The 25,083-nt window shown below is 33.8% G+C and overlaps 2 protein-coding genes across 4 annotated transcripts; both read right to left on the bottom strand.

The window, feature by feature from the left end:
• Positions 1–283: 283 nt before the first annotated feature.
• On the bottom strand, positions 284–4,372 carry Gpb5 (Glycoprotein hormone beta 5). Its single transcript, XM_088235037.1, has 3 exons — positions 4,315–4,372; positions 2,940–3,199; positions 284–484 (listed from the first exon to the last, which is right to left on the bottom strand). The coding sequence occupies exons 1-3, from the start codon at positions 4,322–4,324 to the stop codon at positions 284–286; spliced, it is 471 nt and encodes a 156-aa protein (XP_088091163.1). The 5' UTR covers positions 4,325–4,372.
• A 5,034-nt stretch (positions 4,373–9,406) lies between these two features.
• On the bottom strand, positions 9,407–19,460 carry LOC148275923 (mitochondrial basic amino acids transporter-like). 3 transcript variants are annotated; one of them, XM_088235034.1, is made up of 4 exons: positions 19,316–19,460; positions 16,939–17,046; positions 15,177–15,341; positions 9,407–10,631 (listed from the first exon to the last, which is right to left on the bottom strand). In XM_088235034.1, the coding sequence occupies exons 2-4, from the start codon at positions 17,036–17,038 to the stop codon at positions 9,640–9,642; spliced, it is 1,257 nt and encodes a 418-aa protein (XP_088091160.1). In that variant the 5' UTR covers positions 17,039–17,046; positions 19,316–19,460; the 3' UTR covers positions 9,407–9,639. The 3 variants fall into 3 exon arrangements, with proteins under 3 accessions (XP_088091160.1, XP_088091161.1, XP_088091162.1); XM_088235035.1 differs by lacking the exons at positions 16,939–17,046; positions 19,316–19,460 and adding an exon at positions 16,762–16,921; XM_088235036.1 differs by lacking the exons at positions 16,939–17,046; positions 19,316–19,460 and adding an exon at positions 16,793–16,920.
• Between the last annotated feature and the right edge of the window lie 5,623 nt (positions 19,461–25,083).

Here is a 25,083-nt window from a genome sequence, read left to right as displayed (position 1 = left end):
AGAATATCAGAAAAAATATCATATGCAACCTTCTAAAACGAGACAAGGACAGTCGAGACAAGGGACTGAAATTATACAATAAACTACCAGACAAAACTAAACAAAAGACTCAGACAGCCTTTACAAAAAATTTAAAAAATATTAAAATCATCAACAGTAGAATATGAATTTTAAAAGTATAAATATTTTGATAAATGTATCTAACCCGTAAGGGTTTATCAATGAAAATTTAAAATAAAAAAAATATATAAAAAAATTGGATTTTTCGAGTTATGTTTTTCTTTCAGGGTAGCCACCCGCACGACGTGGTGGAGGCGCGACAGGCGCGACAGCGGCACGCCGAGGGGCGCGCCACGGGCAGCAGGCGCGCGCTGGGCGCTGCGCCCTCCTCGCACGCATCCAGCACGACCACGGAGAGCACCCGCGCGCTGAACCCGCACACGGGGTGCCGGGAGCGCTTCCAGGGAAACCGCCACTCAGATATCTGAAACCATATTCGCATCTTGAATGAGGGAGTTTAGTGCTACGGGAAATTGGATATCAAAAATGGTTGTCTTACGCGCGGTAAAAATTATTGTAATGCGAAGTTTCTTGAAAAATGTATGAAAAAATAATGAAAATGATTTTAATGAAAACGAACCACTTTGAACGAAGTTACCAGTTCTTCCGAATCAACCGATAATATAGTGCTTTAATAGATTTCAGGTTCACGGGAAGCCAATTCGCCGTTCAGCAGAACTCATTAAAGAGAACTTGTGATGTCACACGCGGAGTAATATCATTACAAAACTTTAAAAAATCATATCGCTGATAACACACTACATTAAAGTATAAAAAAATTGGCTCAGCTTAATAGAAATCTTAGTTTAATTATTCTCCAAATTTTGTGTGGTTTTTGTAGCATTATTTTGAGCAAAAGATTATTCTTTATTAGATTTTGATTACTTCGAGCAACAAAAAAATGTAAGGCCCAAAGAAACGATAAGGCCCAAAGGTAAACGAGATTCTAATCAACCGAGAGCCGGGGGGCCGAATTCTGTAGGATGTAACAGTCAGTATGTTTGTTCAATTTTTAATTGTTTATTTAATTATTTGTTACTATTTTATTTATATATTTTTTTTGTTTTTTTATTTAATTAATATAAGCATACTGTTAAGTAAATAACAGCATTTATCGATACTATTCCTGGCCGATTACCTTTCGTTCCCATCCTTCTTTTGACCCATCCTTATGGTACCTACCGAACATCAAGATAGAAGATATTCAAAATTATAAGATTCGGATTTAGAACAAAAACAAAACAACATTTTTGACTTGACATAAAATCGGATAAAAAGTGGTTGGAATCGTCGCGCGTCGTGGAAAACATTGTCTCATTTTATAGTTCATTTTGTCACCCAGTGCCAGAAATTGAAGAACATTCAGACCATATTAAAGGTAGGTATCCATTCCGTGTTCCTATTCCTTTCTCAAATATTTCCCAATTCACAAAACTGAATAAAGTTCTATTTTCATTTACAGTCCGCCTTTTCGTTAACTTATACATTTTTACAGTTTTCAAATTTCAATTATCATATTTTTAATAAAACTGAAATCCCACCAAGACACTTTCTGTTATATTATTTTGTACATTTGCCAAACACAAGAACCTGACTCTTTTTTGGCAAGTCCAACATGAATTGTTCTTTTTTTTATTTCTTCGTGTATGTTTTCATGTTCAAGGAAGGTTTACTTATAAAAATATTTATTAAAAAAATACATACAAATTTGAAAAGTACATATATGTGTTAATAATATAGGCGGTTTTTGAGGGCCATACCGCGAAACGTATGAGGATTATTCTTTACGATGTACTTTTAAAAACATCCTAAATAGTTTTAAAAAAATGATAGAATTGAGATTAAAAACGTATTTTACCAACGAAACGATACGCACCGGACGCGGCCCAGGGAAGCGGCTAAGTAGGAGAGGGGTAGTGGTTTATGAAAGGGAGGCCAGTCCAAGACGCAAAGGATTTTCTCAACTTTCAAATTAAAATAATCAAATATATATTCTAAATATATGGACTTATTTTGACCAGTTAAAAAGACCTGACTGAATTGTGAAGCTTGTGCGAGTGTTTGCTGCAAACTAATCCCAGAAAACAAGAAAAATTCGTGATTTTTTTGGCAAAAAGCCTTAAAATGACGGATACAATGAAAGCGCCTACCCCTTTCCCGAAACTCTTTATAAAGACTAGTGTCTTTCTTTGGTTTCGCATATTCACTATCATTTTTTTAAAACTAGTTAAGCGAAAATTTGATATTTCTTAACAATCAAAACGTGAAAATAACAAAACATAGAAATTAATGTGAGTAAATATTAGTATTTAACCTCATACTTTTTATGTCTACCGATTTCGAAACGTAACCCTCTCTTCGTCAGGACACTTACTACACCGATATGCAAATACTAAAATACACTTCCACCTTTGCCGTCACCGCAGTATATATAGTAAGTGGTTAAATACTTATATTTACTAACATTCATTCAAATGTTTGACCGCAAAGTCAATGCTTTGAACATAAATAAAACATAGAATCTTTAAAAGTTTGTCAATTTATTATCAATAAAATTCCCATGGTCAGTACTATCAATTTATTCTAGTTTCTCTGCATGACGGAGAATGCAGTGTGAGTTCCAAATTGGGACCGCAGCCAAGGCTAAGTTAACAAAGTTGAGGAAGTGGATCACGAAGAGGGGTAACGCAGATCCCTGGAGCGTAACCAGTGTTCTAAGTAAGGGTGAAACAGGCTCAGAGAGATTGGTAACTTAACCATCTCACATAGTCCACTTTGAGAGCTCCACTAAACCCGTCGATCCTACAAGACTGAAAGGGAAAATGATTTTTCGCACTTCAGTCAGAAAATAACGGAAAATAAATACAAATATGACCTACTTCATGCGAATCGCAACGTCCCGAGCAAGCAGCCAGTGTGACCGTCCCGGAGCATCGTTTCCCCGCCGAGTCCTGGCGCTGGACCGTAGTCCTATAGAGACGTCTCCTGCAGCCCAAGTCCGGAGTCACCACCCCCTCGCCTTCGGGTACCAGCCCCGCCAGAAGGGGTGCGCCCCCGTCCAGGGGCAACACCTCCGAATCGGATATTCCGCCCTCTACATACGCCATCGCGCATAGCCAGATTAGGGCGGACAGGAAACCTTGAAATATAATATTAAAGAATATTAAATATGTACAAAAATATACCACATTAACAATGTTTGTGTATTAGCATCTACTCTAGATATTACAACTCGTATTAGAAAATAGAACAGAGTGATTTAAAAAAAAATGGTTTTATGTTCTCGCAAGAAAGTTACTAATAAATTAGAAAAAAAAGAACCATTTATATTCAACGAAATGAATGAATCAATGTCCGGACTAAAAAAATGTATATATTTTTTCAAAATGAGGTATATATTTATATTTAGTTGAATAATTTATAACGCGGCATTTTTGGGAAAATCAACTCAAGGGCGCTCGAAGTTATATGTAGATAATTTAAATATTTTTCGGAAGTAATCATCACCTTAATAACTGTATCGTTGAATGGTCAGATGAGGCGTTAGAGCCGAATTTTCCTGCATTTTACAATAATTCGCCTTAAGAAATGGTCAAATCTACAAAAAAATAATTGCTTTCTCAATTAAAAGAGTAGCTCCTAACAATGAAAATAGCAGCTAGAAAGAGCCTCAAAGTGAGCTCTGTGTAGCAAAAGCAATACTGTGTATATTTGAACATCCATATATCGTAACCAACCTACTGACCAGCGATGGTTTTTTTTATTTATTATTATTTGAAACTAATTTATAGATCCTCACAGATTACATTAATTTAAAAATACATTTTTTCGTTTTTAAATTCATACTCCATTGTTCATTGTTATATTTTTAACATCTTTTGGAAAGGTTGTGTGAGTCTTTCGTCTTTATTGTATAATTTCAGTCCCTTGTTTATTAGTCTCGACTGTCGTTGATATTGGTATTATTCCTATATTCAAGTATTGTGTCCTTGTTTACTACAATTTTTTCCAAGTTTTAGTTCTTCGTCCAGTTACATTAAATTGTTTTGTTTTTTTTTAAATGTTATTTAGTTGGCGTTGGATACTAACTTTAATATTTTATTTTGCTGTCTTCGTAGTCTGTTTCTATCAGATTTTTTTAGTACTAAAAAAAATGGTTTTCAAAAAAATGTTTTTGACCCTTTACTTCTTAATTTCTTTGTCTTTGTTGAATTAAGAGTTTAATTATGTACATAATAAGAGCTTTTTTTCTACCTGTTTCCATTTTTTAAATATGAAGTAATGCAGAAGAAACAGCTGAACTTCTCGTGAGCTCGAAATTATTTGAAAAGCTAACGTTATCGCGAAGCTTACATATTTATAGGGACCTAGCCTAAGTCTTCTACCAGGGGAGGTGCAACATACAAACATCTTTTTAAAAGTGACTTAATTTATCTTTCAAAAAATTTTTTTGTGATTATTATCTGGTGATTCTTTTTCAGTCACTTCTAAAAAGGCCTCTGTCTTGCGCTGCTCGGAACAAATCCTCCACACACCTCTTTTCGGTCCTGTAAAGACGTTTGCCTTCTGCCAGATTCACTTGGCCCCTCAATCTTGCCCATTAGTAAAATATGGAGGACTTTATACTTGTCTCAACGCAGAATGTGACCCAGATAGAAAATCTTACGGATTGTCAATTATCTGCTGTAATTAGATCTCCTCGGGACACCTACATTTCTAACCAAATCTATCTACAATATACGAAGCATTCTTCTGTGAAGCAACGATTTGAATATGATTGAAATCAAGTGATTGAGTTATTTAAAAATATTTTTTCTTATTTATAATTCATAATATCTAAACAGAAATGCAGAAACTTCTTACAGATGTTTGGGCATTTACAGAGCTTATAACCTGTAATTGGCTTGTTTTAGAGATCACTTTGCACTTTTAATTAACACTTTGTAATTCAAGATACAGAATTATGTTCAAGTGTAAACAACATTAGCTTTTAACCAAGAATTTTATATTTTTATTTACTTGCTAGTATTGTTATGGTTATGCAATTTTATATATTTATAAACTTTCATGTTTTTGTTCAATTTATATGTTAAAGGCAATTTATGCCGTTTAAGTAAAACTAATAAATATTTTATAAATTTGGATTACTATGCTTAACGTTTTGTGTATTGTTTGTGAACCATAATAAATAAATAATAAAATAAGATTGCTAACCAATTCCAGACAAATTACATACTTTTATTTATTTTCGGTTGGAATGTCTTAATTTATATAACGTGAAAAATTTTTCGAGTTGCAAAAAGCGCTTGATAAAGTTGACAGAAAAATTATGGAAGGTGTCTCGGAGTATGAAGTGAGCGGAAACCTGACACGGGCTATTGCTTCTCTGTATAAAGACAGCACAGCATGTGTTGGGATAAATGAATCATACACATCGTGGTTTGACATTCATAAAGGAGTCAAACAGGGATGTGTGATATTGCCATGGCTGCTCGACGTGTATTTCGATAACTGTATGAAAGAACTGAAAGGCTTAAGAATGGGAGCGAAAATGGGTGATTTAACTGTCAATTGTCTTTTGTATGCTGATGATGCCGTGCTTCTTGCTAACAACAAAGAGGAACTGCAATTCTTGGTAACGAAGTTCTACGATGTATGCGAGGAAAGCGATTTGCTGATGAATGTCGATAAATCGAATGTGATGGTTTTTGAAAGAAATGAAAGTATGACTAAATGTGAAATCACTGTGAATGGGGTTATACTAAAACAGATAGAGGAATTTGTGTATCTGGGAAGTATGTTTACTAGGGATGGAATGACTGAGAAATATATTGAAAGGAGGGTGAGTGCTGGGAACAGAGTGAACGGTGCACTTAAATCAACCTTGGTAAATAAATGTTTCCTAGTCCTTGTCTACAAAAAATTGGACAAACTCAAAATATTGTTGATAAATCCACCTGGTCCATGAAGAAGTATAGAAATTGAAAAAATAACATTTTCAGGCGTTGCCTAGTATGTAGGTGAAATAATTCAATTAGATGAATCTCACCCGCATTAATAAAGGTTTCAGCTCTTTAACTTAACAAACATCAACAGATAAAAGAATTGAAGGTATATAGATGTTAAAATATGGGCAGAATGGTGAATGTTACACAGTGTGTAAAGTGGCCACTTAAACCAGCCATTGACAGGTCATAAGCCCTGTAGATGCCTAGACTTCTATATAACCTTCTCTTAAATGTTCTTCATCTCTGTTGTAATATGTTCAAATAAATGTTTGTCGGAGGAGGCAAAGTTAGCAGTTTACAATGGAGTCCTGGTCCCGACCCTGATGTATAGGAGCGAAGTATGAACTTGGAAAAACAGGGATGAAAGTAGGCTGAATGCTGTCGAAATGCGATCTCTCAGGCGAATGTGTGGTAAAACTATGAACGATAGATGAACAAATGTTGAGATCCGTACATTAAATTAAATATTCCCACTAGAAACCTCAGACGAAACTTACTCTTTCATACCGATAACCATAGAACTAACTATGGTTTTCATTCTTCTATGCCCAGAATTCTTAGGTCTACTAACAAACATACCAGTCTTGATTTCTTTGATAATAAGTTGCTTCTTTCAAACGATCACTGAATCAAATTCAATTATAAACACCTCTCTCCCGCTTCCACTCCCACCGAGTCTACTATATACCAGTGTGTCTTTCTACTTTCCTTTATAATAATTTTCAATGTATAAATATGCCTTAAAAATGCCCATTGGGCGTATATATAAATAAATAATTTATGTAAGGCTTAAATAAGCATTATCGACAAAATCAACAGAGGACCTCTGCGTTGGTTTGGACATGTAGAGCGAATGAACAGCGAAAGAATGGCTAAAATATTTACCTTGCGAATGTTGATGGATGCAGAAATAGGAGAAGACATGGCATGACCAAATCCAACAAATTCTTGAAGATGGACATGTTAAAAGTCAGAATAATCGACTCGCGTGCATGGGAAGATGTATGAATGTAGAGGAAGCGAGACCTGTATCCAAAGATGTGGCGTTCTATCCTCTCTGCCTAACCCTTACGGCGTGATAGTTTATTTGTTTTGAAAAATATTTACAAAATAACATGTATGTTACGATGTTTTTTCATTTGATTAATTTTTTTGGAAAGTATGGAAACCATTTAATATTTTCACTCAAAATCGATGAAAATTTTCTGATTAAACTTTGAAATTATTATCATGTTTTTTGATAAAAACTGAACGTATATTTAGTAATTTATTATTTTGTTTTTTAAATTGTTGCTTTAAATACTTAAATTTTAATGAATACATCTAATTGGACGGCAAGTCTTATTTTTTTAATGGATTTATATCACAGTTGTAAATTCATTAAAATCTAATAATGTACAGAGGTTCTTTGTTTCAGGTCCTGACTAGCTAGGAAATTCCTGTGTTTAGGCATGACTTTCTTTGTTACATGTGTTTTTTCATTAAATTATGCTTAAACAATTTAAATAATATAAATAATAATAATAATATAATAACTAGATCCTCAACACATAGACAACTTAAACAAATACAAACTAATACCACTTTCGGACAAGGGGATTTTGAGTATAATTCAATTAAAATCTATAACCTACTTTCACTATCTATTAAAACAATTAGTAACGAGAAAATGTTTAAAAAGGCTATAAAAAAATGGATAGTGCAGCTAGGTAGAAGTAAAATGGATTGTCTCATTCGCCCAAACCAATACTGAATTAATTGCTTCACAAGTGTATAGCTTATGTTAGGTTTTTGTTATTTTCATTGTGTCTTTTAATATAAATAATATAGATGTACATAAATACCTTGTTTTTAAAACTGTCTGAATATTTGTTAATTATATTTGTTTTTTAAGTTAGTCTTTTTTGTTTATTCTCAATTGTAATTTCAAAAAAGTATATTGTTAAGTGTCCTCGGCACGGGAACCCCAGTGAGGTCACATTATATTTATTATTAATTATAGTTTGTAAGCAAAAAATATGTATAAATAAATAAATAATATTAATAAAATTAAAAATAAGTATGAATTAGGAAACATACAAATAATAATAAAAATTGAAGCGTAAATATAAATGAAAAATATATCATTAATAATTAAAATAAATAAACGTATTTTTAAATACTAAAAATAATAAAAACTAATACCAATATAAATAATAAAATAAGGAGATCTTTGAAAATCAATTTCTTCAGGTTTCTGGGCCCCAAAATATTTAATATGTTACCTGAACATTGCAATAGCATGACCCGGATTCAATTAAATAAATTGGTCAAAAATTGGTTACTGGGTTTAGTTGGAGAAAAATCGGGAAATTTGCCAAAAACATTATTAAAAAATAAATAGTACCATTAAATATTGTATTATGTATAATTAACTAGTGGGTAGTCATGTTATTGTTATTTTGCATAAAAATGTGTACATAGTTATCCAGACTTGACATAATCCAGAGAAATATATTACCTAAAACATGTAATATATAAAGTAATTGTTATTTTTGTTAATAAATCATGATAACTTTTATCATTATTACTATTCTAGTTTTTTTTTAAATACGTATTGTAACATATATATTTTTTTATTCTCAATAAAAGAAAATAAATTAAATGCATCATTTGATTGTATCAAATCTGTTTTGCAGTTGGTAAAGGTGCTGTGATTTAAATAAAACATTATTTCTTTTATGTATAAGTATTACTATGTTTGGTGCACATGCACAAAAAATGGATTTTACGAAAAATATTATTTTTAGTTGTTTTTTAAGTTATTTAATAAAGAATCTTGTTTAAATCGATGCGCAAAAAAATATTCTATTGTTTGTCGGTAGTCTATATTTTCAAGAATAATTTATATTATTTATAAAATGAACACGCCTGGAAAGGCAGTGTCTAGTGCTGTTCTCCATAATATTCCACTTTTTGAACTAATGTCCCGCGAATCGCAGCTACAGCGATTTGCATGAAAGCTGTATAATTATTTTCGGCAATTTTCCTTCTAATTATTCTGACGCTTGTTTTCTACAACGCGGGATAAATTAGTTCAAAGGGGGACATTTCTTTGCGACTCATTATTTTCGGGATTCTAATGGGTTTATTTACTTTGTGTACGCATATAATATTTTATTGAGAGAAGTGGGTACAAGGTCTGGTAAGATACTTACCAAAAAAATTATACGGGGTTTGAAAATAAGCGCTTCGCGAATATCTTCCCAGAATGTCATCTATCTATTTCTGCTTGACCTGTGGCTTGGACTATCTCGGCTCGAGATTGGAACACACTCGCACTCAGTAAAACAACAGACTAAAAGATAATAAATTATTTATTAAATATTTTTGTATAAATTAAGGTACCTATGGAAACGCGACGAAACAAAGTCGGTAAGGGATTTTTAGTTTTTCTATCAGTCTTCGTTCGCCGATCCTGTCCGGCAGCTCGGCCAGGGGCTCCGGGCCCCCGGGGCGTGGCGGGGCGGGGAGGGGCGGGGCGGGGACCAGCCCCGAGGTTGACGCTCGCGCGGGTCGGAGACTACGAGGGTCAACTGGCCACTCCTCCGTCGGGAAGTAACTCTATCTGCAGCGGGCCGAGCGGGTACCGGTCGGCCTCCAGCGGCCGCAACGCGGCGAAGTCCTCGTGCATGTCTCGGATGTCGTTAGCGCACACGGCCTCGCTGAAGGCGCCGGTGAACACGAGGCTGCGGTAGGCGTGCGCGGCGCAGTTGGGCGCGCACTGGATGCCCCACGTGGTGGAGGAGCCCTCGGCCCCCGCGGCGCGCATGACGAGGGTCACGGCCCCGAAGCAGGCGGCGTTGGTGGGGAAGGCGCGGATGAGCACGGAGCCGAGCCCCCGCGTGAGGAAGCTGAGCCCCTCGGCGGCCACGCTGCGCCGCAGGCAGTCCAGGCCGCCCGCGTACTGGCGCGGGCCGGCCATGCCGTCCGCCTGCACGCGCGACTTCACCACGTCCACGGGAAAGGACACGAGCCAGGACAGCACGCCCGCCAGCCCGCCCGCCGCCAGCGTGTGCACCACGCCGCAGGGCGCGCCGTCCGCCGTGCGCGTGAGCACCTCGTACGACAGGAAGTAGGTGGACAGACCGGGCGCGTCCCGCAGCGCCGTGAGCCCGAGCCCGCGGAACACGCCGCGCACGCCCTCGGCGCGCGCCACGGCCGCCAGGCACGCCAGCGGGCCCCCGCCGCCCCCGCCCAGCTGGAGGCGCGTCTTGGCCAGCTCCACGGGGCTGCAGACCACGGACTGCGCCAGGCCGGCGGCGGCCCCCGCGATGGCGGCGCTGCGCAGCGAGTCCGGCTCGGGCAGGCGGCGCTGGAGCCCGCCGTATACCCCGAAAACCATGGCGTTGACGCCCGCCACCCCTCCCATGGGGCTGGACAGTCCGCGGTACAACCCCCTCGCCCCCCCGCGCGCCACCAGCTCCCGGAGGCAGCCCAGGGTGCTCCTGTAGGCGGCTCCCGGCATCTGCATGTGCACCTTTACCGTGTCCAGAGGATGTCCGACGAGTACTCCGGCACACCCTGTAACGAGGACAAACTTCGTGTTATTTTAAGTAAAATTGGCAGCTGGGCAGTTTCAAATGCAAGCACCTCTCCTAGATTTGACAAATAAAAATAGTATGTAAATTGATGATTTTATTAATATATAGACCTTAAACACGATTCCAGCGAACCTTACTAAATTGGCCCAGAATCATTTCATTCGCCTGTGTATATTACTCTCCTACACGTTATATTCTGATAATATTGCGCCAGAATATAATATAGGTACATACGCATATTAAATAAGCATTTAATTGTATAACAAACCTAATCATCGAACGTTTGCGATTGCGAATCACAATTTCTGAAAGGTCGCTACTATCAGAGTTCATTCAGCACACAAACACTTCATAAATACTTCACGTATATATTCGCATATTCAAAATAAGATATATTAACAAAATAACAAATAAACACTTTGGTATACCTAAAATATGAATTATAAATACTAAATAACTTCTAACCACTTATTATTTTACAATAAAGGAAAATTACAGTCCATTCCTAATTGGCATAATAGTACCTGATCCTACTTTCCTCATTATATAGATGTGCAAGCTTTATCTGCCCATTAAAAAAACAGCTGTAATTTGAAAATAATTATGTCTATTTTTTTCCTTTTAAATATACAATTTTTGACTAATTTTTGTTCGAACCAGATTGTTCTTTGAGTGGCTGGAAAATATTGTTTTTTGGTTGGCTGAAAAAGATTACTTCCAGTAAAATGCCCGCCAAAATGCTCTTGTTGTTATAACAACTCGGTTTCTTAGAACAGGCATTTGCCCATATAGGAACCGATTGCAACATTAGGCATATTAATATTTCTGGCTTGCCGACCCTTCATATACTGAGCCTACTCCTAGTACAAGCAGAATTTGCCAGAGTGTTTTTGTGCCATTTTTGTAACATTGTATGTATAAACTAATAAATAAATAAATAAATAAAAAAATAATAATAAAATTATTTTTATTTTATTTTATTTATTATGGTTCTCAAACAATAAACAATACGTACGACATTGGTATAATAATAACTTTTTTTTTGTTTCGATATTGCTTTTCAAGTATGTCTAAACACAGCATATGAAAATAAAAAAAAGTTAATTATTGATATTTTTCAAATTGGCTTTGTATCCCAGAGCCGTGTAAACACGTAATTTACATAACCACGCGTTGTGTCCCGGTTCCGTGTTTTCACGTGATTTACCTGATGTTTAAAAAAGTGCATTTTTTTAAATATTTTTTTAAATTATTTTTTTTATAAAAAGAAATATTTGCGTTCTTATGATTTACCCAAATATTTAATTTTGAGGGCCATTTTCAACGAATTGTAAATAACTCACTATTAGAAAATGGAATCGAGTTGGGGTAGAGTGGGATTCGAACCACGGACCTTCGGTCCGTGAGTTCGAGACACTAGCCACAGGACCACAACCCGATTTCAAATTTTATTGACATCTAGTGAATTTTAATATTACTTTTTCGCTGCTGGTAAACTACGTGAAAACACGGGACCAGGACACAACGCGTGGTTATTATAATCACGTGTTTACACTGCTCCATGATACAAAGCACAAAAAAAGGAGTGAGACGCTGTAGGAATATGTGCGAACATTGCAATGTGGCTCTCCATAAAGACCAAAGTTGGCAAAACTATCATACAAAAATGCCTTATTAAATTGTTTCAAATAAATAAATGAAGTAAAAATTGATTTAACCTAGTATTTTCATAATTATGACACGTTTAAGAAACCCTTCACAAAGCATGAAATTTCACAAAAATGGGCCGGCACAGGGTAAATTCTATGTGTATTCGGCCGGTACTCAAAGTGTTAATTTAATTATATGATTGTTATGAAAGTTATTACAATAATTAACATATTGCAAAAGAGATGAAGAACATTTAAGAGATGGTAATATAGAAGTCTAGGCATCTACAGGGTTTATGACCTGTCAATGGCTGGTTTTTTAAATTTTTTTTTTTTATTAAGTTTTATTCATTTTAACAAATAAGTAACATACAAAATTGTATTTTTGCTCCCGCAAAGCCAAAGCTTGTCTGCGGGTTACATTACATTTTTTAAAAAATTTATAAGTAAGTACATAGTTTAATAATAATTAAAGAATAAGATGTATTTATACACTTAAGTTTCACTTGCTGTTTAATAATTTTTTGACTATTTTTTTAAATGAAATTAGGTTTTTTTCTTCACGATTAGTGGCCACTTTACACACTGTGTAACATTCACCATTCTACCCATATTTGAGCATCTATATTCCTTCAATTCTTTCATCTGTTGATGTTTGTGAAGTTAAAGAGCTGAAACCTTTATTTATGCGGGTGAGATTCATCTAATTGAGTTATTTCACCTACATACTAGGCAACGCCTGAAAATGTTATTTTTTCAATTTCTATACTTCTTCATGGACCAGATGGATTTATCAACAATATTTTGAGACTGTCCAAATTTTTGTAGACAAGGGCTGGATTCAACTCCCTGGGGAGCTGTTTATATTTACATATTACAACAGAGATAAAGAACATTTAAGATAACATTTTCAGGCGTTGCTTAGTATGTAGGTAAAATAATTCAATTAGATGAATCTCACCTGCATAAATAAAGGTTTTAGCTCTTTAATTTCACAAACATCAACAGATATAAGAATTGAAGGAATATAGATGTTTAAATATGGGCAGAATGGTGAATGTTACACAGTGCGTAAAGTGGCCACTTAAATCAGCCATCGACAGGTCATAACTCCTGTAGATGCCTAGACTTCTATATTACCTTCTCTAAAATGTTCTTCATCTCTGTTGTATTTGTTCTTAATTCAAGTGATAATAATTATTTATCGTAACGATAAAAGCTGTGGCAAAGAAATAACACTTTTGGATTATGTCTAAGGGGGGTATTCTGAACCTTCTCTACCCCCTGGAGAGTGGTTAATTCGGAGATTTGTATTTTTTTAATGCGACGACACTTTGCTTTGTATAATAGCAACCCTGATAATCAAACGTCAAATGATGTTTAAAAAAACTGTTCAAAAAACGAATTCGGTTTGATCGATTCAACCCAATTAAATGTTTTAGGTAATGCTTACGGTCGCAGTAATGTTCTTAATAAAAATCATCGTGTTTGATTTCACGTGCTCATATTTATTTGAAGTTCAATCATCTGTGTGGCAAGATATGAACCAAAGTGTAAACGCATGCAAAAAATAAACACCCCCAAATTTATCACTCTCTGGAGGGTACAGAAGATTTAAGTAGCACTCCAGTAGCTCAATCACAAATAACTATCGATGTGCTTAAAAACATTTAAGCATTTAAGCGATCACAATGAACATGCTTAAGTTATCGCAGTCATAAGTCAACGCGTGAGTAATCTCTAAGTCAACGCTCGTGTCGGTTTGTTTTTCGTTTTCCTCGTAAATAAATACAGCTTATAGGCGAAACATCGGCGTTTACTATATAAAATAATACAATATATTGCATTTGCAAAATAATAAAGAGTATCTAATACAAAAAAGTAAAAATTAAATTACAATACTATGGCGACTGCTTTTCTTGACATTTGTCTTGTCAACCGCCGGCTAAATGCAATAAATAGCATGATAAATAATAAATAAAATAAAAAAAATAGCAGTTTTGTAGTATTTTTCAAATTCACACCGTTAAAATTCAAAAATGTGATTGCGCAGCAGGATTATACGTCGCGAAATGTAAATATTTTGACATTTAATATTAGGTGTTCACGGATGTTCCATTGCGATCGCGAATACGATAAACAACCACAGTGAGAAATTGATATCACGTCGCTTATTAGCATGTCGATAGTCATTTGTGATTGAGCTACAGGCCCTATTAATCAAACACTGTCCATTAATTTGCGTACAGTTTATTAAAAATTACCGTAAACATTATTTTAATGATGTAAAAAACTTTGCTATAGTAGATTCTTCTTTATCATTTTGTTTAATTGAATTATTTTTTAGAATTGGATTGAGTTATATTCCCTATTATTAAATATTGAAATACCACATTTTTATCTTTAAAAAAAAAAGTAGTTTTATTGACGCTGGAAAGGAAATAGATACCAAACGACATTTAGCAACTTTACAGAAGAGACAATTGAACCTTTTTTTTATAAATTAAAAAATCTCATACTTACGTATTATTTTGGTGTGATTCCTACATAATTAAATACATATTTAAAATACCAAATTCTTTATTAATCAAAAAATAAAAATAAAAATGTCCCTTGGTAATTTTTTTCCTTTCCATCGTCGATATGTATTAGTTTTATAGGAATCTCTAAAAAGACGAAGAAAACCTTAGAAAGGGGGTATGTGGAAGTCTAAGTCTGACTAATTTATAAGTGTTATTTACAAGAGAGCCAATTAAATGAATTGTATAATGAAAAATAAATAAATATATTTTTAATGAAAAACTAGCATAATTTTTTAAAATTGAAAATTGATTGCAAAACTTCGTGATTTTTTAAAATTTTAAATATAACATTACCTCCAACACATCCAGCGAAGAAGTCGAGGGCCATGTTGCGATAATTTTCAATTGTGTAATTGGGGGGTGGGGAGGGGAGCAGCGAAACAGGTAAAGCGGGGTTATCTTTTATGTCACTCTCTCTACCCTGATGGTGTTGTCTGCTGTCCTTGTCTCTGGCCGCCCCTAAAATACCAACATGCCTTTATTAGCATAATATCAAAATTAACACACCCACAGTCAACAGGTAAACTGGCCAATGAAAACTGAAGAAAATAATTGTTTAAATATTTATTTCATGTTGTCTAGCAGAAATATTTATAATTTACTTGTAAGTTATGTACTGAAAAATACACGCACCGGTGTGATTTAAATAATATAAACATTTACAATTTTCAAATAATTTTCTATTGTTTAAAAAACACAATTCAACTGACGAAATAAACATATTATATTTATTAAACAACAGCTGACAATAAACAAAAAAAAAATATTCTCAACTTTATATGCCACTAATAGGTATAACGTTCAACTATAACTACATTCCCCTGACAAAATATTATGGTCACAATCCATTTTTTCTTCTAAAATTGAATAGTTAAATAATAATATACATAAGTATTTATAAAAAAAGTGTTTTTTCGAGTAAATAACAATAAACATTTGAAAAAAAGTATCACCATAAAAAAAGTTACAAATAAAACAAGTGAATGGATTTTTTTAAAGAAACGAAAAAATGTATGGTGTCATAGTTAAGCCAGTCAAAATAAAATTTTAAAAATGTAAAAGATTGTCAAAACAATTCGTGATTATCCAAAACAAACAGTCGAATAAGGCAAATAAATACATGGATCTTGTAAAAAATATCAATTTTATAATATTTATTCCAGGATTTAGAAACGATAAAAAATATTTTTATTTATTTCTCACCTGTGCAATAATAATAGCACAAGCCTTAAATGGTATTTTAGAGTTAAGAATGCAGAAATGTTTATAAATATACATATTTCATTACCTCACAATTGTTAATGGCATGATTTGAAAAAATATTGATAAACCTTAAAACCAAAAATTTTGAAGTTGTATTATATTTACTAAGTAAAATTCAAGGAACAATTTATTATTAGAAATAAGTTCTTTCTGAAAACATTTGAAACTAGATGGCACAAGTGAGTGAACTGCCTTTGTTTTTTCGTGTGTAACAACTGTGTAGGCTGTGTGTAACAACTGCTCTCCTGTTAAAATTAGTTTTATTGAATTGTGGCACTATTATTCCCGGGGTGCAATTTCACCAACTTCGGTGATTTTTGCATCTGTGTATATTTCGTTTACATATATGAATAAACAATATACTATATGTATTTACACCAAAAAGATGCTTAAAAGATTAGGTGTTTTTTTTCAGCGATCTTTAAAGCTTTCAGCTTTCTATGTATGGGTAGGTACTGTTGATAAATCGTTGTCTTTTTAACAAGAATATCTTGTAATTAAGTTAAGTGAACATTAGTTTCTTGTTAGATAAACATAAAATATGACTGGCCTACATTTGTTAAAAACCGTATCTTTGTTTAACTAGATTAAATAATCTTAAAATATCAAAACTCACATTTAAAATAAATATTTAGTTGGACACTTACACCAAAAACACAAATCAATAAATATTAATCAATCACTGTTTTCACTTTAAATACATATTTTGTGTGCTAATATTAAGTAGGTGTTAGCGCCACAGACGTCTACTGGATATGTGTGAAGATGAATTAATTGATGGAAAATAAATAACCTAAGAGAGATTCAGTGTCCGGTGGTGTTATCGGGGGGTCAGGCCCCCCTGCGCCCCCCTGCCCCGGTCCCCTGGTCAAAGCCGCCACACACTCCCTCATGCCGGAATCTGAAATCACACAATCGTCACACTAGTCTGAAAATTCCCAACAAAAACATTGTAAAAAAAATATGTGCGTAAATTGAGAAATTATTTATAAAACTAATAATACTACATCAAGTATTTGAAATCTTAGCCCAGAGTTTTATTACATATTTTAATAAGAAATAAAAACAGGCTTTGTTCTGCACCTAGATAATGAAAAATCACAAAAAAAAACGACTTGCAGTGGCGATTCTAGAGATCTTATACTTAAAAGAAAGTTACCTTCTTTTTATTGTGAATTCTGGTTGTTATGGTCTGTCAGCGTGAAATCGCGGATGATAAATTTTCGCATCACGCAAATCAGCCGGAGGCCCAATTACAGTACGAAATACCCAGGCTTAAAACAACAAATTTTTATTTTTCGATCTCATCGGGAATCGAATCCGGAACCCCTTTGGTACGTAAGATGCGCGTCTTAGCCATTATACCACGTGAACCCCATTTTATTTAGCTCAGTGTTTTTTTTTTTTTTTTTTTTTATTTGAAAATTTATTTATAAACCCTTACGGATTATAACATTCATTTTACATAAAATAATACATACATTTTTCATTTATACTCTGTTGTTTAAAATAATATTTTTTACATCTTTTGTAAAGTTTGTCTGAGTCTTTTGTTTAGTTTTGTCTGGTAGTTTATTGTATAATTTCAGTCCCTGGTTCATTAGTCTTGATTGTCCTTGTCTTGTTTTAAAAAGTTGTATATGGTATTTGTCTGATATTCTCGTATTATGTCCATGTTGACTACAATTTTTTATTAGTTTTAGTTCTTCGTCTACAATTACATTAGTGGCTAATTTATGGATAAATTTTAATGATTCTAGTTGAAAGAGTTCAGTTATATTTAATTGCTTAGTTTGTTTAAAAAGTTCTCTAGTTGCAGTTAAATAGGGAAGGTCATATACTAACTTTAATATTTTATTTTGTTGTCTTTGTAGTCTGTTTATGTCATTTTGATATCCTGCTCCCCATAATAGTTGCGTATAACATATTTTAGTTTTTACATAGGCTTCATACATTAGAATTTTTTCCGTTTTTGGAACAAAGTTTTTGATTTTTAAAAAAAGACTCGATAATGTCGCCACTTTGCTAATTAAATTGTTGATATGAATTGTCCATGTTAATTGTCTGTCTATTGTTACTCCTAAGTATTTAACATGTTCAATTTCAGTAAGTCGTTCATTATTTATGTAAGCATCTACTTTATGACATTTTTTTCTAGTTTCAAAATGGATAATATTGCATTTTTTTTCATTAAGTGTAAGTAAGTTTGTGTTTGTCCATTTAGTCAACATAGTTAGGTCTTTGTTTATGTCATTGTTTGTTAATACGTCTGTTTGATTTTTATAGAATAGTCCAATGTCGTCGGCATACATAATAATTTTTCCCTTGAAATTGTACAGTGACAAATCATTAATGTATAAAATATATAATATTGGACCCAAAATGGATCCTTGGGGTACTCCAAAATTTACCGTTTGCAAAAGGCTTTTTTTTTCATTTACATATGTATACTGCTTCCGATTTGCTAAATATGATTTTAATAGTTTACTTTCTTGAAATTTTACTCCTATGTCGTTTAATTTTTTTATCATTGTCTCAACATGAACCGTATCGAAAGCTTTTTTAAAATCTAAGATTACTCCCGTGATTGGGATCCCAGTATCCATGTTGGTTTGAATAAAATTTATTAAATATAAAGTAGAATTTATGTGTCGTTCATTTTACATCCACCTTTGCACGCTTACTCTTTACAATATATACCTTTGACGCCACATACAATATTATTTATAGGCATACAAAAATCGACACGCATGTTCATAAAACTAAAAGTTTATTTTCTAATCGTTTATTGGAATAAATAAGGGTCCCATGTAGCTTCCTTGTGGAACCCTACAAATAGAATTACATTTTTTTAAATGGTTTAGATTGTTGACCTCGTTAGTAACCGACCTATTTTCGATTCTCTAATGCTTTGAAAACTATGTTCGATAAATGCAATGGCTATAGGTATCTAATCTCGTCAAAATCTTATCAAAATCCTTGGTGAATGCCAAAAGTACAGTAAAAATTCAATTCGCCTTGAATACACTGGAGACAATTTACATGAGAAATTTCTTAAAATAACACTTAGTTAAACCGCAACTGTGATTAATTTGACGTTTTGTGTTGTTATAATTCGAACTACAGATAAAAAGTAGAAAATTCAAAAGTACTCTAAAAATTACATTCACCTTGAATACACTTGAGACAATTTATATGGAAAATTTATTGAAATAACACTTGCGTTTAATTTGTCGTTTTGTATTGTTATTATTTAAACTAAAGATGAAAGGTACAAAATTTAAACAAATTTCGTACTTTTGCCAAAAAATAATTATGTTTACGATTATTTGAAAAATGAATAAACAATTAAAAGATTCGTTGGTAGATACTTTTAAAATTATTGTTCTTTTTCTTCTTGTGGTCGAATTCATTTTTAGTTTTTTTTTATTTGCGTTGTACCTATGTAGAGGAGAAAACTAATTTTCGGAGATAATTTTATTTTATTAACTTGTTTACTTGGATTTATCGTTTTTCTAACCATTTTTGACTTTTGTAGACATCTATTTAAAAAATAACAAGATTCAATTAAAAATAATTACTAATTTGGTAAGGTAATTATTTATGATGGGAAATTCGCAACAAAATGGCGCAAAAGTTGAAATAAGTCAAAAACTAAATGATAATTATAGACAAGGGGTATTGAAACGTATGGTGGATAAAAAATGGGGCCTTAAACCAAAGGCTGCGCTTTGAATGAATACAGCCATAGTAAGACTTGTGGTCATATGGATGTATAGTTTGGCAAAAAAAGCTCAAAAAAAGGTATGCAGCGGTGCATTATACAGCCTACAAAGAATGGCCTGTAGCATTGCCACTGGAGCAATGTGCTCTACTCCAACTACAGCAACTGGAAGCAATGTTATGCCTAAATCTTCTACACATTCATGTGCAAATGGAGGCAGGGATGATCATACTACGTGCGATAGAGTCGGCCAATGCCAACTGTAAATCAATAACTATGAGGAATTTGCAGCAATACCTCATCGATAATCCGATGTTAGTTGTGTCGTCGGATGTAATGACTATGAAATTTAACTTCCAAAAGAATTTTATGGTGACTATACCTAATAAGGAACAATGGCTGCCAACAGCCCCATACCCTTGCGGCCTCCGTGGTGTAGTGGTCAAGACGCTTGACTCACGCACGGGAGGTTCCGGGTTCGATTCCCGGTGAGAACACAAAAATTAAAATGTGAGTTTTCTCAAGCCTGGGTGCTCTGTGATGTAATTCACCACTGTAATTAGGCCTCCTGGCCTGTTGTGGTGCAAAAAAAAAATGTAAAAATGTAACCCTTCAGGGAAGGAGACATTGTGTGGTACACCGATGGCTCCAAGAAAGATGGACAAGCAGGTGCTGGGATAAACGGAGTTAAGCCCGCGAAAAGGTTCTCCATTAGCCTAGGGCTCTATCCCACTGTCTTCCAAACGGAACTCTATCCCATTTATGCCTGCGCACATGAAAATTTTCGCAGATAATACAAAATCAAAAGAATTTGTATTCTCTAAGTCAGGTTGCTCTAAAAGCACTGAACTCTTTCGAGGACAATTCTAAATAAACATTGGAGTGCCTACGGGCGCTCAATTATGTCGGTGAGTGTAACAGTGTGACATTGATTTGGGTACCTGGACACTCAAACATCGAAGGTATACGAGGCAGCTGAAGAACTGGCAAGGCTGGAAGCTGAGACAGCCCCAAGAGGCCCCGAGCCCTACTGTGGGTTGCCTAAATGTGCTCCTCGTAATGAGCTTAGGTTATGGACCAGAAAGCAGAGTGTAATGCCCTGGCAAAAAGTACCTGGTCAGCACCATGCAAAGGAACTGATAAAAGGGTACCCGCAAAGTTTTGCTTTTGACCTAATAAATCTCAGCCAAAATCAAGTAAAGGTTTTCACCAGAGCCCTAACAGGACACTGCAGATTGAATAAACACCATTCTTGAATGAACCTTTCCGAAACTAGATGTAGGTTTTGCAGTACAGATGAGGAAACACCTATTCATATTATATGTGAATGTGATGCTTTACGTCATAAAAGGAGCATTATCCTCGAGAGACCACTGATTAAACCTGAGGATGTTAAAGATCTCGCCCTTTACCTAATAGCCCGATACTTTATGGATCTGGACTTGGAGGGGGAGATTTGACAAAACGTAAACTCTCGCCTTCCACACAGTAGCCAGGCTCTTTACAGACACGTAGCTCAATCACAAATAACTATCGACGTGCTTAAAAACATGCTAAGTATTTGAGCGATCACAATGAACAATAATGAACATGCTTAAGTTATCGCAGTCATAAATCAACGCGTGTGTAATTTCTAAGTCAACGCTCGTGTCGGTTTGTTTTTTGTTTTCCTCGTAAATAAATGCAGTTGATTAGCGAAAAATCGGCATTTACTAAGAGATATTACAATATATTGCATTTGCAAAATAGTAAGGAGTATCTAATACAAACAAGTGAAAATTAAATTACAATTACTATGGCGACTGCTTTTCTTGACCTTTGGCTTGCCAACCACCGGCTAAATGCAATAAATAGCATGACAAATAATTAATTAATAAAGAAAAATAGCAGTTTTGGAATATTTTCCATATTTACAACGGTGAAATTCAAATATGATTATACGTCACGAAACGTAAATATTTTGACATTTTATATTAGGTGTGCACGAATGTTCCATTGTGATCGCGAATACGATAAACAACCTTGGTGAGAAATTGTTATCACGTCGCTTATTAGCACGTCGATAGTTATTTTTGATTGAGCTACTGGGGTGCTATTCTGAAGCGCTGTCGCGCCTCGAGAAAAGAGTTTATCTCTTGTATTTTGTATAATACGATCACGAGAGCGTTTGGAATACTACCCCTGGGCTTGAAGGGGGAGAACTATTCACGGGGACCTGTCACAATAGATCTTCACAGGTCGCAGTGACGTCAGGAGCTTGCATTGCGCTGACCCCCACCACTAAGAATAATAGTGGGAAACGTAAGTATTACGTGAAATTAAAAATGTAACATTACTTACATTCCACGATAGTAAATAATTAATCATAATCAAACTTGGTTAAATAGCTCAACGCTTCAAGCTTCAACTCATCCTGATATTTTTTTTATTAAAAAATTTAAAGAATAGAAATACTGTGCTTTTAACGGAATCCCTGTATTAGAGGCCGACAGTCTTTTCCCAACACCATTCTCTATGGCTAATTGATAATGGCATTTAAATAGTTTTTTGTTTCATAAAATCTTAATATTTGTTTTAAAAATAATATCAGAAAACTATAGACTAGGCCGTGACATTATTGTAGTTTATATTCTGCGCAAAACATTCGCAGTTTTATTTTTCAGGAAACTTTGTGCGTGCGTCTGTGTGTATGACGTTTAATTTTTTAAAAAGTAAACATATAAATTAAACAAAAAATTTAACAGTTACGTCTAATATGTCAAGCTTTCTTATCAAACATAATTGTTGTTGTCACATGTTTTTCTAATAGGGAACAATAAATAAAATAAATAATAAAATTGAAAACTTCTAGAACAAATGAATATCTATTGCCAACAAATTATCTTTCTTCTTCTTAGTTCAAAAGTCAAGTTATATTTTTAGTCTATTACTATTTTATAAACTATTGCCAAATTGTATTACATTGCAGTTTTGTCATACCTATAAGTATATTGTACAATTGTACATACACTTAAAAGTAAAGAAATACGTGACATTTGTACATATTTTACAAAACGTCGAAAATACATGAAACATAATATGTTTTTCTTGATAGGTCTCATACATAAGTTAAATAATTTTAGTATATTAGATAGATTATTTTAGTAAATAAATGCATAACAATTTAAATTGAAGACAAATACATCCTTTATTTTAATTGAAACTAAATACTTTTTACCCATTTGAAAATTCTAATATATTTATTAATCTTTTTTATATTTATTCTAGTACCTACATGATTTATGCACGGATTGAATTTCTAACAACGCCGTGGCGTGGTTAGTGAAACGCTAACTGTGAAACTGGCGTCACGGGTTCGATTCCGGTCAGTTCCAAGAAAGGTTTTATATTTCAATTAGTCTTGTGGTGTGTTTTTCATAACTTTCTTACATATCCTGTCTTTTCCACATGCTGACGAGCCTCTAAAATGAAGGCTTAGGGGGATATTACTTTTAAAAAAGATGGTTATCATGTATATGAACTTTAAATAACATAAATAAATAAATTGATTAATTTATAACCGATTCCGAATATAAAACTGATTTATGAACAATTTCTATAACGCAAGACATAGCTTATAAAGTTTTGCAGAATATGAATAATTTTCAATCGTTTTTTGGGAGTGAGGATTTTCATCTTAATATACATAATAATGTTTTTTCTGGAAATCGCATTATGACAATATTTTTTAATTGTTTCCTTCATGACCTTGTTGATTATTGTCATCGATTTGTGTGAGAAAATAATAGAAATATTTATCGTAACTAATTATGTACGTCACAGGTTCGAGTGATAAAGCCAACAAGCAGATACACCAATCAATTTATACACATAAACAGTGAAAATCACTCATTTCTAACAAATAATATCGTAGACTATTTTATACTGAATATGGATTCATAAATATTTATATTTTTTAATTTGTTCTAAACAGCGGTGAAGGTTATTCGAGAATAAAAAGGGTACTTATTATTTAAAGATTTTTATCGCACAATCTAAGCGACGCGACGCCGACGCTAATCGGTTAAATAACCGTTGTTCAAATGAACAAAACGTATTTTATTTTATTTCTAACTACAATTAATAAATAGTAAACATCGCTTGGCATTTTAATTTAAAAAGAATTAAACTTTTACCCTCGGAGTTAAGCAACTTTAAATAAGCAAAATAAATTATTGTATGATATACTTATTAAATTAAGGGTTTATGCATAATAGGGAAGTTTCACTTTAAAAAATAAATTAAAGTACTAAAGGTCTATAAAATACTGTCCAGTAAAAAAAATATTTTTTTGCTAATTATTAGTAGCATAAAAGAATACTTTTAAATTTGTAAATTTGAATTCCAGCAAAAACGGTCATTCCATTGGCCACGCCCCTAATACGTCACGATTCCTGTTTATTTGTTCCTTGTCATTGAAATTTGAGTAAAACAATGTCGCGTTTTTCTATGAACGTATTTCAGTTGAATTTCTTTTTTACATTTATATTTGAAAACATGTCTCCACAATACCCATATTGATTTTGAAAATAAAATAAATTATTCTAATCCATTTCATATATTTTTATTGGTATTCGTGGTTTCGACGTTTCCTTATTTTAAATAAAATACAAATATGACATGACAATAAAGAAAAACAAGAATATATTTAACAAGCTTATGTAACATTTTCGTTTTAATCAAAATTTAAATGAAATTTATTCGAGTTTTTACAATCAGTAACGAGGCGACATTGGGTCGCCAAGATGGGGTCGCGGTCGCAGGGTCAGTTTTGTGTTTTTTTTGCAACTTTTAAGCGTGCATTGACTGTTTTAATTGACACGTATATATAATTTTACTCAATTTTTATGTCGATTTCTTTGTAGACTGATTTTTAGATTAGAACATTCGGTCCTAGTCTAAAACTGCTTTTTTCGAAGCACTTCAAAACAATATTCCCAACCTGAATTTACTAAAACACTTGTCATTTTCGATGGGGAAAATAAATATTAATTAATCAAATAAATTGATATTTTGTGCCTTAATCATAAACATGAAAAAATCGTCAAAACAAAAAAATTAATACAACAAATTATAACAGAGATGGAGAACATTTTAGAGAAGGAAATATGGAAGTCTAGGCATTTACAGTTCTTATGACCTGTCATTGGCTGGTTTAAGTAGCCTCTTTAACAC

Source organism: Micrasema longulum, unplaced genomic scaffold, assembly GCF_059751315.1.
Source record: "Micrasema longulum isolate JH-2025_06_02 unplaced genomic scaffold, ASM5975131v1 h1tg001317l, whole genome shotgun sequence".
Lineage (NCBI taxonomy): Eukaryota > Metazoa > Arthropoda > Insecta > Trichoptera > Brachycentridae > Micrasema > Micrasema longulum.
Note: the sequence above shows the minus strand (reverse complement) of the source record. Positions and strands in the feature narration are given on the sequence as shown.